General features: G+C 38.8%; 1 protein-coding gene across 2 annotated transcripts in view; it reads right to left on the reverse strand.

The window, feature by feature from the left end:
- The window catches only part of phactr2 (phosphatase and actin regulator 2), a 36,291-nt gene extending 22,348 nt beyond the window's left edge, over positions 1 to 13,943 (reverse strand). The window contains exon 1 of one of the 2 annotated variants that reach the window (XM_054599688.1): positions 13,740 to 13,943. In XM_054599688.1, the coding sequence (XP_054455663.1) occupies positions 13,740 to 13,875 (136 nt within the window). In that variant the 5' untranslated portion in view covers positions 13,876 to 13,943. Of the gene's footprint in view, positions 1 to 7,406; positions 7,471 to 13,739 lie in introns of those variants that run through there. The other variant, XM_054599690.1, reaches the window with a different exon arrangement.
- Positions 13,944 to 14,841: the final 898 nt, after the last annotated feature.

Below are 14,841 nucleotides of genomic sequence, written 5' to 3' on the forward strand. Positions count from 1 at the left end.
CTGCTTGAGCATTGACGTATTTAAAATCTAAGCTAGTACTGTCATATGAAAGAACTATAAAGGAAGGAAGAAAGAAAGAAAGAAAGAAAGAAAGAAAGAAAGAAAGAAAGAAAGAAAGAAAGAAAGAAAGAGGAACTTTTGGGTTTCAGTGTGACTTTTTACTGTTTGTGATAATATATATCAGTGACAGCAGACATTTTACAGCAGAACAATACATATACGTTTTGCTGATAACTCCTCTATTTTTACTAAAGTAGGATTTTTACTTGTAGTGAATTATTTTAACACTTTCGTTCACCTCTGCAAATCAATGTAATAGCTTTTAAAGAGCAAATATTAGTGTGTGTGCAGACTATGGGCCGTACAGCTTGTGGTGCAAACATCTGGATATCACATATATCTACAAATAGACCTCAATCCTTATATTTTGAAGCTAGGACAGATAAGAAGGGATGGTGAGATGATTGTTGTTTAAGTAAATAGGTATGATGTAATGCTGAAACAATTCATTATTTAGTCATTTGGTTCATAATATTTAGGTACAAAATGAAAATTGCCCATCATGATTTCCTTAAGCCCAAGATGATGCCATCCAATTGCCTTAAGATATTTAGTTAATTATCATATATGACCTATAAAAGCAGCTTTTTTTATACTTGAATAAAAGTCTTTTTTTTTTATTTTAAAACCAATTTCTTTTAGACTTTTGTTGTATTACCACATGATTCTTTGATTTCATGTCCCAAAGCATTTTTATGTTTTAATGAAGAAGAAAAAGAAAGAAATTAACAGGAAATTCATTTGTTTTGGTTTCAGTGCCACTGTGGTAACTGTTGCTTCAGAGACAAATGAAACATTTAAAGATATCCGTGGGATCAGAATCAACAAACCCGGTGTGGCCTTTAAATCCTCTGATGGTGTGACAGAGAAATAATATCTGTGTTTAATGTTAGACATTCACCTCTCACCACTTCTCACTGACGAGTGTAGCAAACCAAGCCAAACACTCCTACCCCAGACTCTCAATATGGGAGGGGACTAGAGTGTAGTGTGTGTGTGTGTGTGTGTGTGTGTGTGTGTGTGTGTGTGTGTGTGTGTGTGTGTGTGTGTGTGTGTGTGTGTGTGTGTGTGAGAGAGAGAGAGAGAGAGAGAGAGAGAGAGCGTTATCTGTCATTAGTGTCAGTTGAGGTCTGTCAGATCCCAGCTTGACTTAATTGGGCGTTCAGACAGCAGTCAGTGCACACACACACACACACACACACACACACACACACACACACACACACACACACACACACACACACACACACACACACACACACACACACACACACTCAGAAGGAAGGCCAGTCCCCACAATATGACTGTGTGTCAGATTTATGTCGCCACAAGATAGGTAAAACTCGCCAAACACACACAGACACTATTAAGCACAATTTAAGGACAATACTGCCATCTAGTGTTTCCACACAACTCAAATGACTAAAGATGATTTGTCATTAACCCTTGTTCATCCATTCTTATTGTAAAACCTTTGCTCCTCCATGTCTCTGTTGGACACCCCTCCTTTTTTCTCCCCTCAGTCATTAAAGTGTAAGAAGAATATATTCACACACAGTAAGAGAGCACATTCTTGCAGTGGATTGCTGCAATGGAAAAAAATAAAACCAGCGGCGAACTCTAAACATGCAGCCTGCAGAAGTGTGTGCAGACCAAAGTTGTTAAAATACTTGCACTCAGCCTCATTCACCACCTCTGATGCAATACATCCACATGACTCATCTGCAATCAGTAGATTGGCTGAATCTTTTGTTTTGCACCCCGAGTGTGGCTGATTAAAATCTTTTCTCAACCTGACGTGACTCAAAAAGTCCTACGTTTGCCACTGACATCATCAAATATAAATACCTTGAGTACAGCCTAATGTACTGGAAACACGACGTGACAGCAGTTTGAGAGGCTTTACAAATACTTCAAAATCCACCTTTGTTTGTACACAATAATCCACATACGCATTCACACCTGGGAGCCGCCATGATGGCCGCAGTCTTACAGGACTGTGTTTGCAAATAAGATGGAAGTGGATAATTGAGACAGGAAGGAAGTCAGTGACGAGGTGGAGGATGGAAGTACTTAGTAAGGTTAATAGAGGAAACTGACTGCATTAGTATTGACTGGGAGGTGATGTCATTAACTTGATGTATCAGCAACGCATAATTAATGTGTTGGAGGCTACACATGTGTTCGTTAAAGGACAGTCAGAAATACTGTTTGTGTTGAGAATCAGATCACCAGGTCTAACATGGGGAGAAATAATTTTGTCTTTCATGCCATCAAATAATTACATTTTCAATATTTAATTGATGATTCAGTTGGATGAGCTTCAATCTAAATGATATGCTTTGAGTGAGTTTTATGTCAACTTATGTAATGGGTTTTAGCATATATTTCAGCATATTTTTATTGTATGATTTTTAAGTTCAAGTCTGCGTTCTGTTTAACCTGGCTGCAGGTGTGTTCATTTTCTAGAAACTAATTACCAAAACTTGCTAAAACTGGCAAGTCTCGCTTCTTGACCTATCCTCACCTTAGCCATGGGATTAAGGTGAGGTTAGCTTATAGTCAATGTCAAACTATAACCACCGCTTGAGAGTTTCGCAAATTGTGGCCGATTTTGTTGTTAACATCATTTTAGCTTCATCACCTTTTATTTTCTGTCTGTGTTAAATTCCAAAGTTTTCTTTAACCTGTGTCTTTAAATAATGTAGAAAATGACATTCAACAAGAATCACACAATTTAAAGACTCCTATTTTGCATGCACTCAGTATTCCTTGTATTTACTGTATATTCACTTTAAGATATTGACCTGATGACTAAAAGTCCATGAGTGAACATATGAAAGAGACGGACAGAGAGAGAGAGGGGTCAAGAAAGTCAAAGCCTTTCAGCAGAAAACCCTAAAATAGAAAGAAAACATGTTTTATTGCATTTTTTCTTGGGGAAATTCTGGTCACAAAGTCACTATTGATCCTTCTGGCTACTGCTGCCAAAATATCTTAAATTCTCTGTTTCAATTACTGATCAAACAAAAGTCAGGAAAAAGCTCCCTCTGGGTTTTGTTTAGATCAATCTGATGCTTTTACTGTAAATCTGTGCAGGAATACAATATCCAAAATGGAGATCTTTGGGGAAATACTCAAAGTCAGGAGGACAACCGCTTTAAGTATTTGAATTTGTTCGTCAAAATGACAGCTTTTAGGAACTGAGTTCTGTTTTTCCTGACACTAAATTACAGAGATCAACTGAAGAGGGCTGACCTTTTCAATGACCGGAACAGCAAAAGTGAAGACAGGAGAGGAGGAGGAGGAGGAGAAGGAGGAGGGCCAGAAGAAAGGAAAGGAGTCATCAAATATTAAGTAGTAGCCTCAGCAGAACAAGGGGGTAATAATTGTTTAAGTGCTACTTTTCAGAGTTGTTCTCCCGTCCCCTTGATTTATTCATTAAACTGATGTACTGCCTGTCTTATAATAGTGTCATAGCCAAACGACACGGGAACTACGAGTATGTATGTGTGTCATTGTCTTCTGGGCCAATTTGCAAAAAGCGTTTTTGTGCATTCATGACGGTTCAGTCATTTTCAAAACAAAAGGAGCACTTTCATTGCAAGTTACCTGTCGTACTGTAACATGTTTCCCTCACATGGATAAATACAAACTAGTGTAAGTGTGTGAAGTTAACACTTTGAAGTAGCCAACCTTTTCAAGAGTTAGGTACTGGAAGATCTGTAACAGTCTGTACCAAAATGTCATAACAGTCAAGTGTGAGTCAGCAAGGACAAGAACCAGGCTCTGGTATACAAGAGAGGAACTACTTCTTTGTTCTTAAATGGTCTCAGTACACAACCAGTGAAATATCATCATACAGTAGCACTGTTAGGCTTCATTCGTCCAAATCATAGTCTGTTAAATACATGTAATTTAAAAAATGTGTCAGACTGTCATTGTTGGGATTGTTAATGAGCTGTGAAATGCACTGATCATGCTTAATTTATTCAGTCAGTGTGTGGGGGTTTTATGTCATTTGATTTTCATTTTTCTCCAACATTATGGATTTTCTTTAATACTGAAAACTAATTACTTAAGTTTCCTACCAAAATCTGCAAGATAAAATGTGAATTAATGCTCAACAAGATAATGGAATTCAAAAGACTTATTGCTTATTAAGTCCTTAATAATGAATGTTATAGATAAATACGTAAGACTTGTAAGTTTTCAGGTGCTTTAAATGGGAAATTTTAGATCTGACATTCTTCATGTTTTTGCAGTGAAGCCACCAAATGTAAATCCCTGACTGACACTCATCTGTGTGCAGAAATTACAATGCTTGTGGCTGCTGGTAATAATCTAAAGTCGTAGCTTTATGTTGGACAATTTTGTTCCTGCACCTGATCCAACTACACACAGTGAAAGGAAGCCTGTATGCTGTACCTAAAAACCAACCAATATTAAATCCTTCCTCCTCACAAACACGCCTCTGTCTCCTCTCTCCACCTTTATAACCCCGTACATCCCGATATAATAGTTTTTACCTGAAACCATTAACTGTACGGTCTTTGATTGCAACAGTAAAGTAGTGACTACTGTCATCTCCCTTCCACTTCACATATGCCAGCCAGCTCGTCTGAAACCCGATCCCCATGTTTGTTGTATTCTGTTTGGCACAACCCATATGCCGCCATCATTGCTGAAATGTTGCCTGTATAAATCAATAGTTGACATCCTGCCAGACGGGCAGCCGGAGAGCTGGAGATGAAGCGAGCTCCGGAGAGACAGAGACAGAGAATGAGACAGGGACAGACAGAGCTGGAGGAAAGATTGATACCGTAGCGTGGGGTCTTTAATAATAACCGAAGAATAAAGGCCGCGGCAGAGACAAAATATAATAGCAAGATTAGATCACAGACACTATGGCTTTATAAATAAGCCATGGCTGTGCTTTAGAAGTGTGTGACTTGGGGCCTTAAGAGGACAGACAGTGAACGGGGAGCGTAAACAAACAGCAGCCTAAATCCATCTATACAGATTTATATCTAGAGAGATACTTGAGTCACATCGCAAAAACATCAGTTCAGTGAAGTTTGCCTATTTTTGACGTGTGGCTGTTAGTCAGGACACTATGACTCTGATGAAGACTCAACATGGTTTTTAAAGTGGACCACCACTGGTTGATAATGTTGCTGCTTTGGGCAACGTCCAGATAGCTTTAACTGACTGAGGTCTCTGTGGCCCGAGAGGTCTGGGGCAGCAGGTCTTTGACACATTCAACCACTGTTTACAACTGTAAACAAGAACAACCTATGGATGATTTAACAGCCAAGATAAAATGATACAACATGCTATTAGGCCATTCAGTAAATCAATATATTAACATGAGGATATCTGACTGAGTCATACAGACATACCTGTCAACATACATCTGCCAAGCCAGATGTATGTTGTTTTACCAGGGCAAGTCTCAAATTAAACTGAATGAGTGTGTGAGAGAGACTTAAAAAGACATATCTTTAAAAGGCAATGACAAACTGCAAAGTTTACTCAGTATTTGTTACTTCAACTGAAGTAAGGTGTATCCTTTATTTTCTCAAAGAGGGTGAATTCAGTCGCCCTAGAGGTGATTGTGCAGAAATTAAAGTGAAGACTGTATTCATGACAAAAGTGTCCAGTGTCTCCAGTAAGTGCACATGGGAGAAGGGTTTTCTGCTGGAATGGCTAATTTTAACCCAAACTATGATCTTTTCCTAAACCTAACCAAGCTGGTTAATTGTCTAATCCTAATGAGGTTTCTGGCAGAGAGCCCTGAAGACAAACCTCTCAAAAGTGCGTAAATAACACAAGTCAAATGGCCACAAGCAAATAAGCACATTCTGTCATCTCACCTTACATTGTGTCCTGAACACACACTCACACAAATTATGAAACGCTCAACAGTGAGATGAGAAAATATAGAGAAGATTATTATGATCAACCATTCGTGCTTACTGCAGACACACACACACACAAATCACAGTACATGCATGTGCAAGTGTGCACACTCACAGATGCTGCTTTGCCTTGCAAAAAGGCTGGTTCACAAACACACAACAGCGATAATTTGTCATATAACCATTCAGTTCTGGGACCGCAGACAAACACACACACACAATGGAGCGCGGATTAAAGTGGATTTATTGCTGTAAATCTTCCCCGATACAACAACAGAGAATAAAAACAACAACTGGAGTCTAAACATTATCTCTGCCCTTAATTCCTGCCTTTCTTTATTAACAAATAGAAACATTGTGATGCGTTTTGACAACCGCTGCAAACTGTAATTAAACTATATTAGATAACAAGGGCCCGATATAGCCCGCCTGCCTCCTCCTGCTGAGTATGACACCAACCAATGCACTGAAGTATCATTGTCATTTACTCTAATAGTCTTATGGACCCAAAATGACTACCAGTCAAGCCGTCCTGGAATTATGGGACTTTTCTTTCCTCTGTGGAAATATTAACAATAACTTACTGCAAATGCTTTGTCTAGGTCATATAAGAAACTACAATGCTATAACGCAACTGTTGGCAGACTACCGAAAAAGAATATATGCTTTTTTTTAGTTACGCACACAATCATCATTGCCTCATAAGTATTAATCACCATATCAGCAGCAAAACTAACCCTAACAGCAGACCAGAAGCCTTGTTAAGTGAAGATACAGCCAACGTTAATGTTATTAAGTGTTCTACCTGCAGCATTAGCATCTTATTAATATTGCACACAGCGTTGTTCCTTGTGTCTATAAAGTAGCGTTCCTGTACATTATGCATGACCCTGTTGTTGTTGTTGTCATCGATATATATGGCACATATTTATTTCAGATTAATGACAAATGATCTCTGAGAAAAGTAAGATACTTGTTTTGCATACAGTCATAGCTAGAAATACTGACTGATGTTCATGGTTAAATGCAATATGACCCCCTTTTTTATTTCTTTATCTGAATGTTTTTTAAGAAGCTGACTTCAAATTAAACACTGTAGGCAGGCTGATTCATAACTCACATAATACAGGCTGAGGATTTACAAATTGTGTGTGTGTGTGTGTGTGTGTGTGTGTGTGTGTGTGTGTGTGTGTGTGTGTGTGTGTGTGTGTGTGTGTGTGTGTGTGTGTGTGTGTGTGTGTGTGTGTGTGTGTGTGTATAAAGCAATCACCAGCTAACAGGTGACAATTGAGGACAGTGTGGGAAGAAAAGAGCAATTGTTGGAAATAATCTATCTCTGTGTGTCACATGAACACAGACACAGATAGTCAACACATGCAGAAAGCAAAAAAAAGATCCAGCTGATTATATGAGAAGAAAACTCACCGTCATGTTCCATGACTTGACCCGGGAATGTTTTCAGCAGTGTGAATTGATCCTTGCCTCTTCCCGACACACCACCACTCTGCCTCCCTCCCTCCCTCCCTCCCCCAACTGACTCCCCCTCCTCCCTTTCTCGCTGCTGTCTCCCTTCTTCTCCTATTCCGTCTCGCTGTCTACTTCCTCTCTACTCTCTGCTCCTCCCTCCATCCCTCCCTCCCTCCCTCCTGCCTCCAATAAAGAGCATTAAAAGTTAATGTTTGTTTCCATCTCAGTTCCTCGTTCTCCCTCCCAATCTGTGTCTCCCCCACCCCCCTGCATTTATCTCCATCTCCCTGCCTGTCAACTTTTTCCTCCTTCCTCTGGCTGCTGTCTGGCTCCAGTCTCACCCATTTTTCTCTGTTGATGTCCCACAGTGAAATACGAAATAAGGAGAGGAGGAGAGAGGACGGGAGAGAGAGAGAGAGAGAAGGAAAATAGAAATAGTGAGATGCATCAAATTAGCAGGTAGTGTGCTGTCTGTTTAGTGTGTTTACTTTTCCATGTTGACCTTTTCTATCTATATTTTTAGTGCAGTCAGCAGATATGAGCAGACTTCACACTATCAATACAATATAAAGGGGTAAACAGAAGACATGTTTGTTATATGTAAGTCTAAAGTGCAGATTCTGTCAATTCAGTGGCAGTGACATTTCAACCTAGAGTGATTATTTGAATGTGACAGCTTCTTGCTGCCACGGCGACCAGCACCTCCGGATATTCTCACAAAGCAAGTAAACTACTCAACGTTAATTAATTTTAAGGTCGTTAAGACCTCATTTCAGACAAAAAAGAACGTCACACAAAATGTCCCAAAAAACAAAAACAATTCGATTTATTAAAATATAAAAATATATAAAGTAAATATATATAATAAATAAATAAATATATTTTTTTGTTTCTTAGCAATACAATATTCAATATTAAGGAGAAATAATTAAGATTTGAAGCCAAGTTTTTTAGGGGCTTAAATACAATCTGCTGATTGGAGAACCTCAAGTGTTGTGAAGAACCACTCAACGCGGTAAATATGTCATCTGTATGCCGGTGGCTGTTACATGCTGGACCCCACAGCTCGCTCTATAGCAACAGACTGCTATTTCTGAATGTGTATCAAGAGCAGCTGGTTTTTAATTTCCTGTTCTTTATTAAACATATCTCTTTTGATACTAAAGCTCCACCTGTGAAAAGAGTAAGTGGAACAGGACATGGACTGAAGAGAGGTGTATCTGTGTGTGATTGTAAGCCAATGTAAACACAAGTAAATGAGACTGAGAAAAGACATTATGTCCACACAACCATTAGGTTATTGACAACATAAGAGCAGCTGCTATCATTATCATTAACTTACTCTGTACGTTCTAGTTTTCCTGTTTTATTCCTTCACATTTTCTTTTCCTCCCTCTTTGTCTAATGTGTAAAAATCCTAAAGCTTACAATCTTGTATTTCCTGTTTTGTCCATAATGTCTCTCTTTTTATTCACCCAGCAATAATTAAATTTCCATTACGCACATACACTTTCTGTAGGTACACAGCATTATTTGAGCCTGTGCAGCGTAACGTTGACAACTATTAATAAAGTTAAAGGCTTAGCAAGTAACCGCGCAGAGTTACTGATAGACAGATGGAGGGGGAGAGCAACGGAGAAAGTGAGACTTTAACTTTTGATGCAGTCCAATGAAACTGCTCACAACAAGTGAGAAGAAAAAACAACTGGCTCATCAACTCCAACAACACCCGCCCACGCACACATGATCGCACACAAAAGCAACGAACAGGATGGAAAAACATGAGAGCACCAGTACTACACAAGGTTTTTAAAAAGACATGCAGTTTAATCCTTATTTCCCACCGTTAAATGTGAGAACAACACGTACAGTCCTCCCCAAAAATGGGCAGAGACAATCACAAACAACAGAGTGTGATAAGAAGAGAGAGAAAGTCCTCTTTGTTATTATATTGGCCTACATGTATTCAGATGACTGAGCCTAGACGACAAAAATGAAGACACAGCTGTGTGTCACCTTAATTATTGGATTACAATCACCAGTTGTCTGCTGACAGAATAATCATGTGGTGTAGCTTCAGGCGACAACAGGTGATTCAAATGAGATGATACAATTAGTTTGTAATTGTCCTTTAGAACAACACGTAGAGACATCAGTTGCTCTGGGACCTTCCAAACCGTTACACATCACTTTTGAAAGGGAAAGACATCTTTATGATCTGAAACATCTGTGGTTAAGGTTCGGTTAAGTTAAGGCACAAACACCTGCTCTGATAGGGTTGGTGCTAGGGGACCTTGGTCGTCATGGCTACAACAATGACCAGGTGGTAATTGTCAGGGTAGACAATGGTCATGATTAAAACAAACCATTGTTAAATGTCCAGTCCATCGACTTAGACTCTGTGTATACAAGTTGCTCTTTTTCTACCACCGGACAAATAATAATTACAACGGCTGCTAGACGGCTTTGTGACTTGAACGTGAACACGTGCCATTTTTTAGGGATCTGCTGAACAACTGAACAGAACTGGTATTTTGAGGGAGAACCATCACCCATCAAGGTTAAAAGGTCGACTGATAGTGGATACTATAATAAGGATAGTTTAGAGCAGGCAAAAGCCTAAAGCTCCTCGGAATGATTTTTAATACCTTGGGTGATCCTTTAACTTCTCCGGCACCATCATCAGGCCAGCAATTAAACTCATCCAATACTTATTTTTCGACCAAATACAGATTGATGATATTCCCATCAGCCTCAGCTGTACTTTGTGTTTATTTTAGCATGCTAACTTGCTCAAATAAGATGGTGAACATAGTAAACATTGTACCTGCTTAACATCAACACATTAGCATTGTCATTCTGAGCATCTTATCATACTGATGTTGGCATTTAGTTGGAGTAGAACCTCACATAGACGCTAGCATCTCTGACGAGTCTTGGTCATGTTTAGAAACCCGTTGGAATCTCTAAAAAAAAATCTTCAATCATTCAGATGACAAACCAAATTATTTACATAGAACATCCTTGCACAGGTCTGTTTATCTCAAGCTTTTACAAACTAGGCCATCTTACACATGAAAAATCTATTTAAGATTCTGAGGCAACAGCTGAAGGTGGTGATAATGTGTGAACGTGATTATAAGTAGGGCCTTTAACTACTGAAGAAAACCTAAATTCAGAACTTTTCGGGTACGTTGAGGCTGTTACAGAAGCTACATCATTGGCTGAGGATATAGACTGTGTGTGGGCAGTGAAGGGGGAAGGGCCGCACTCTGCATTACAGTACATTTAACAAGTAGTTATTGCAGACTAAAAGGGTCTGTAATCAATGTTATTTGGAGGAGAGTACCCACAGAGTGTACCGGCAAGCTGACACTCCTCTGCCGTCCTCTTCTTCTCTTCAGCCTTTCATCTGTCCTCTCCTCCTCCTTAATCATCCTGTCCTTGCATCCCTTTTTGCCTCCTCTCCTCTCATCGCTGTTTTCATCATTCCTTCATCCCCATAAAACCTGTCTCCTCTAATTTCTCTTTGACTCTCTTCCTTCTTCTCTTTTGTATAAATATATATATTGGCCATCTTTCCATTTTCTGCTCCTTTTTTTTCTCCACCCTCTTTTGTCCTCATCCCTCTCCTCTCTGCTCGTCTTCTTGTCTCTGGCTGTGTAATTATAAGAGCGGTACAGCGCCCATCCGGAGGACAGCATGCTATTTACAACAGATAGCAAAGAGCATCTCAGCCTACGCATTATCTCAAATTGATTTTTTTTCACAAACACATACACAAATGCACGTGTGTGAGTGCTCAAGTTCATATTGGGGCACACATTAAAGTATCATATTCTTATATCAGAATAGCCACAGAAAATAGCTTTAGAAATCATCACTAACTTAATACACATTTAGCTCTTCAACATAATCTTTAGAATATAAAGAATAATAATCTTGTCATGGATGCTTAAGGACTTTAGATATAGTTCAACTAACAAAATAAATCTCACCACATGTGTCTACTCAATAGCAATCTGGAGCTTTCAATCATATCACATGATCAAAACGTAGAATTAAATCTCAATATCTTTCAAGTTTTGGTAACAATTTGAATACGTTTAAGGGGAAACATCCTCCTCTGCACACTATTGTGTTGACACTGATGATATATTGGTAATCAAATATAAAATCACATTTTTAACACGCAATAACTGCTTTTAAAATCAACCAAAGAACTTACAATGACATATATAGTTATTAGTGGAATGATGTTTGTTTCTACAAATGGGCTTATTGGTTTACGTAAATGCACAAGCTTTAAAAGAGTAATCGGTAGATTGAGTTCAAATCCTCCATATCCATGAGAAAAACTACGTGGACATAAATAAATAATAAATGCTTATTTTTTATCAAGCCTGTGGGCTGCATTGTCTTTTAAGACTCTAAGACTGTTTTCTTAGAGTTTGTTGAATAAAAATAGCTACATGGACCACTCCCTTCAGCTATTAATTCTGGTATTTCCCCCCCGCAGGATTATTTTTCTTTTGGCAATAGAAATATCCCATCATACTACACCCCTTTAAGTTTAAAAAAGACTTCTATCATTCATACACAATTATTTCAGAGAGAACTTTCTGTTTGTTATATTTGTAGTTTAGCATGTAGCAGGATTAACCCGGCATGCTCTGCTTCTTCCCCCATTTGGCTGCATATGAAGCTTCACCCTTTGGCATGGATGTGAAAAATCTAATTGCACTTCACACGTTTGAGGTGCCATTTTGATGCACATGGTGAGTTAGTGCCCCCTGTTGCTTTATTTAAAAACTGCTCTTTTCACTGAATATTAAAACACAATGTGTACACTTGTGTAAATTCATTTTTTTAGTGAATGTTGAATGAATTCAATTGTGAAATCTAAAAGTATACTGTAGTTTCAACTCATACATAAACTGCTAAAAATGGAGAATGTTAGGATTATACATGTAGCATGTAACAATCCATCTAGTGTTTTATCTTCAGGCTAAGCCAAGTTACTCTTCGACAGTTTGAACCATGAAGCTCAAAATCCAAACCGACGAGAGGCATAAACAACTACGGACATCTAATTTCCTGACTGCTCCACATGATCATTTCCTGTGATTACAACTTTAACCATAAGCACAGAACACTTCCTGTGGCAGTTGAAGACCAACAAGATAACTGCAACTTCTAATATGAGTATGACTGTAATGTCAGACTGAAGAGACTAATCAGACTGAAGAGCAAGACAGCCCTCGTGGAAAAGACGTATATTGATAAACTTAATGCTTGCAGTAAAAGTCAGAGTAGGCGTGTGAGTCGGGTGGAGAGTCTGAGACTTGAGACGCTGAAGAAAGGTTGATAGGAAGTGGTTCTAACCACTGAAACAATATACAGGCCTGTTCGGGCGCTACAGCCAAAGGCTTCACGCATAGAAACTGTGACAGTGACATTTAAGTAAGACACTGAGGATGCATAGTTGGTTAACACCATGGCCAAAGTATAACAATGCGTGTGAAAAGGTGTTAACAACATTTTGACCCTTACGTCACTGAACAGAAACCCTGAATGTCAAAACTAATTCACACACACTGATGTGGTCCAAATGTATGTCCTCTTTGAGTTTACACTATTAGAACTTTGAAATAACCTTGGATTTGTTTGAAATGTTCCTTTGTCTTTATGATATTCACAAACCAGTTGCTGGATACTCCAGTTACTGTGTATCTAACATTAAAATCCCTTGTCAGACCTTCTCCATTCAACCTATTGTGTCGTGTGTGCCACCTGAGGATTTAGGTAGGTGTGTCACAGTAAAAGAGTAAATATTAATGCAGTTAATTATTGCTCTTTGTGAGGATGAACTTCAATATTAAAGTCAATTGTGAAGGGGAAAAAAAGCCATCTACATGAGATTCAGTGTTGTACAAGAATAAATCATGAAACGAAGGACATTTTGAGTGAAGAAAGACATTTTGAGTGTTATATTATTTGTGGTTATCCAGATCAAAATGAGAGAGGAAGAGAGGGGTTATGTTTCTCTGTGTGGGAGAACAGGAAGCCACGGATGTTTTATTAGTCATATAGAGATGATGTCTGGCCAAGAACAACTAGTATGACTTGCTGCACCAAAAGAAACAAGAGACATTTTATATTGGCAAGGAAATATAGGTGGTTTAGTTATGATGTCTCAGCTGAAAAGTTAAAAAATTAAACAAAATGATATAGTGGAGTTAAGTTAAGTTACAGGTTGGCCTTGTAGTCTGGTTTGGTGGTTTATCCTACCTGAGCGGGCCCCCCGGAGCCTGAACAGCACTCTGGAGCGAAATCCGGAGGTGTCACTGAGGGAGCGTAACCTGGGGAGAGGCCACGGCAGAGAGAAGTGCTTCATCTCCGGGTGGGAGTCCCCCTCCTCCTCCATGATGGCGTCCTCTGTCAGCCCGCAGGACAGAGGGTAGCAGATTCACCGTGTCAAGAAGATATGAACTAAAAAAACTCATGTGACCCTCATCAACATCAGAAGCAATCTGCCTTTCACTCCTCCTGCTCAAACTGTTCCTCTGCAGCAGACAAAAAGTGTGTGTTTGTGTGTGTGTGTGTGTGTGTGTGTGTGTGTGTGTGTGTGTGTGTGTGTGGGTGTGTGTGTGTGTGTGTGTGTGCTTGTTTGTTAACGCCCATCGTCACTGAAAGACAGGTTGCTCATACAATGACTGAGAAATGTGATCTGTCTGTAGAGTCAGGACTTGTGAAAGGTGTTGGTGGCTGCATGCTAAACCTGTTCTTATAAAATGTCATGTTTCTAACTTTGAATGGAGGCTAAATGTCACTTTTGTTAAATAAATCCACTGTAGGATATTTGCACAAAAGTAAGACTAGGGCACACATTAGATACTGTATGTGTATATGTAGTCCACTGTAGACTATTAATATAGTTGTTAAACCTAACAAAGTAGTTTTGTTGCCTAAACCTAACCAAACTGTGACTGAAAACTGAAAAAAATAAAATATATAATAATAAAAATTATGAAAATGGAGAATAATAAGTCACCTAAGTGTAGAAATTGAATTAAATATCAGTATCTTTAAAATATACATGCACCCGATGCGAGTGTTTTAATTAAATGTCTTTGCATTATCTTGAGGAAGTCTTCAGCTGAAAGTATTTATTGAAGCATCTGGATGTCTGAAATGAAAACAGATGCAGAGGAACAGCAGCAATAACAGGATGATTTTGTCATAATGTAGATTGACCCAATAAAGTTAACTTGCTTAGAGTAATAGTTCCTTTGTTGAAATAAACGTTACGCAATGACAAAACGTGAACGTGCATTGAAAACAGGACAGACCAAAGTGTGTGCAGCTTTGAAACGTTGGATGTCGCTAAATC

Source organism: Anoplopoma fimbria, chromosome 6 (genome assembly GCF_027596085.1).
Source record: "Anoplopoma fimbria isolate UVic2021 breed Golden Eagle Sablefish chromosome 6, Afim_UVic_2022, whole genome shotgun sequence".
NCBI classification, from domain to species: Eukaryota; Metazoa; Chordata; class Actinopteri; order Perciformes; family Anoplopomatidae; genus Anoplopoma; species Anoplopoma fimbria.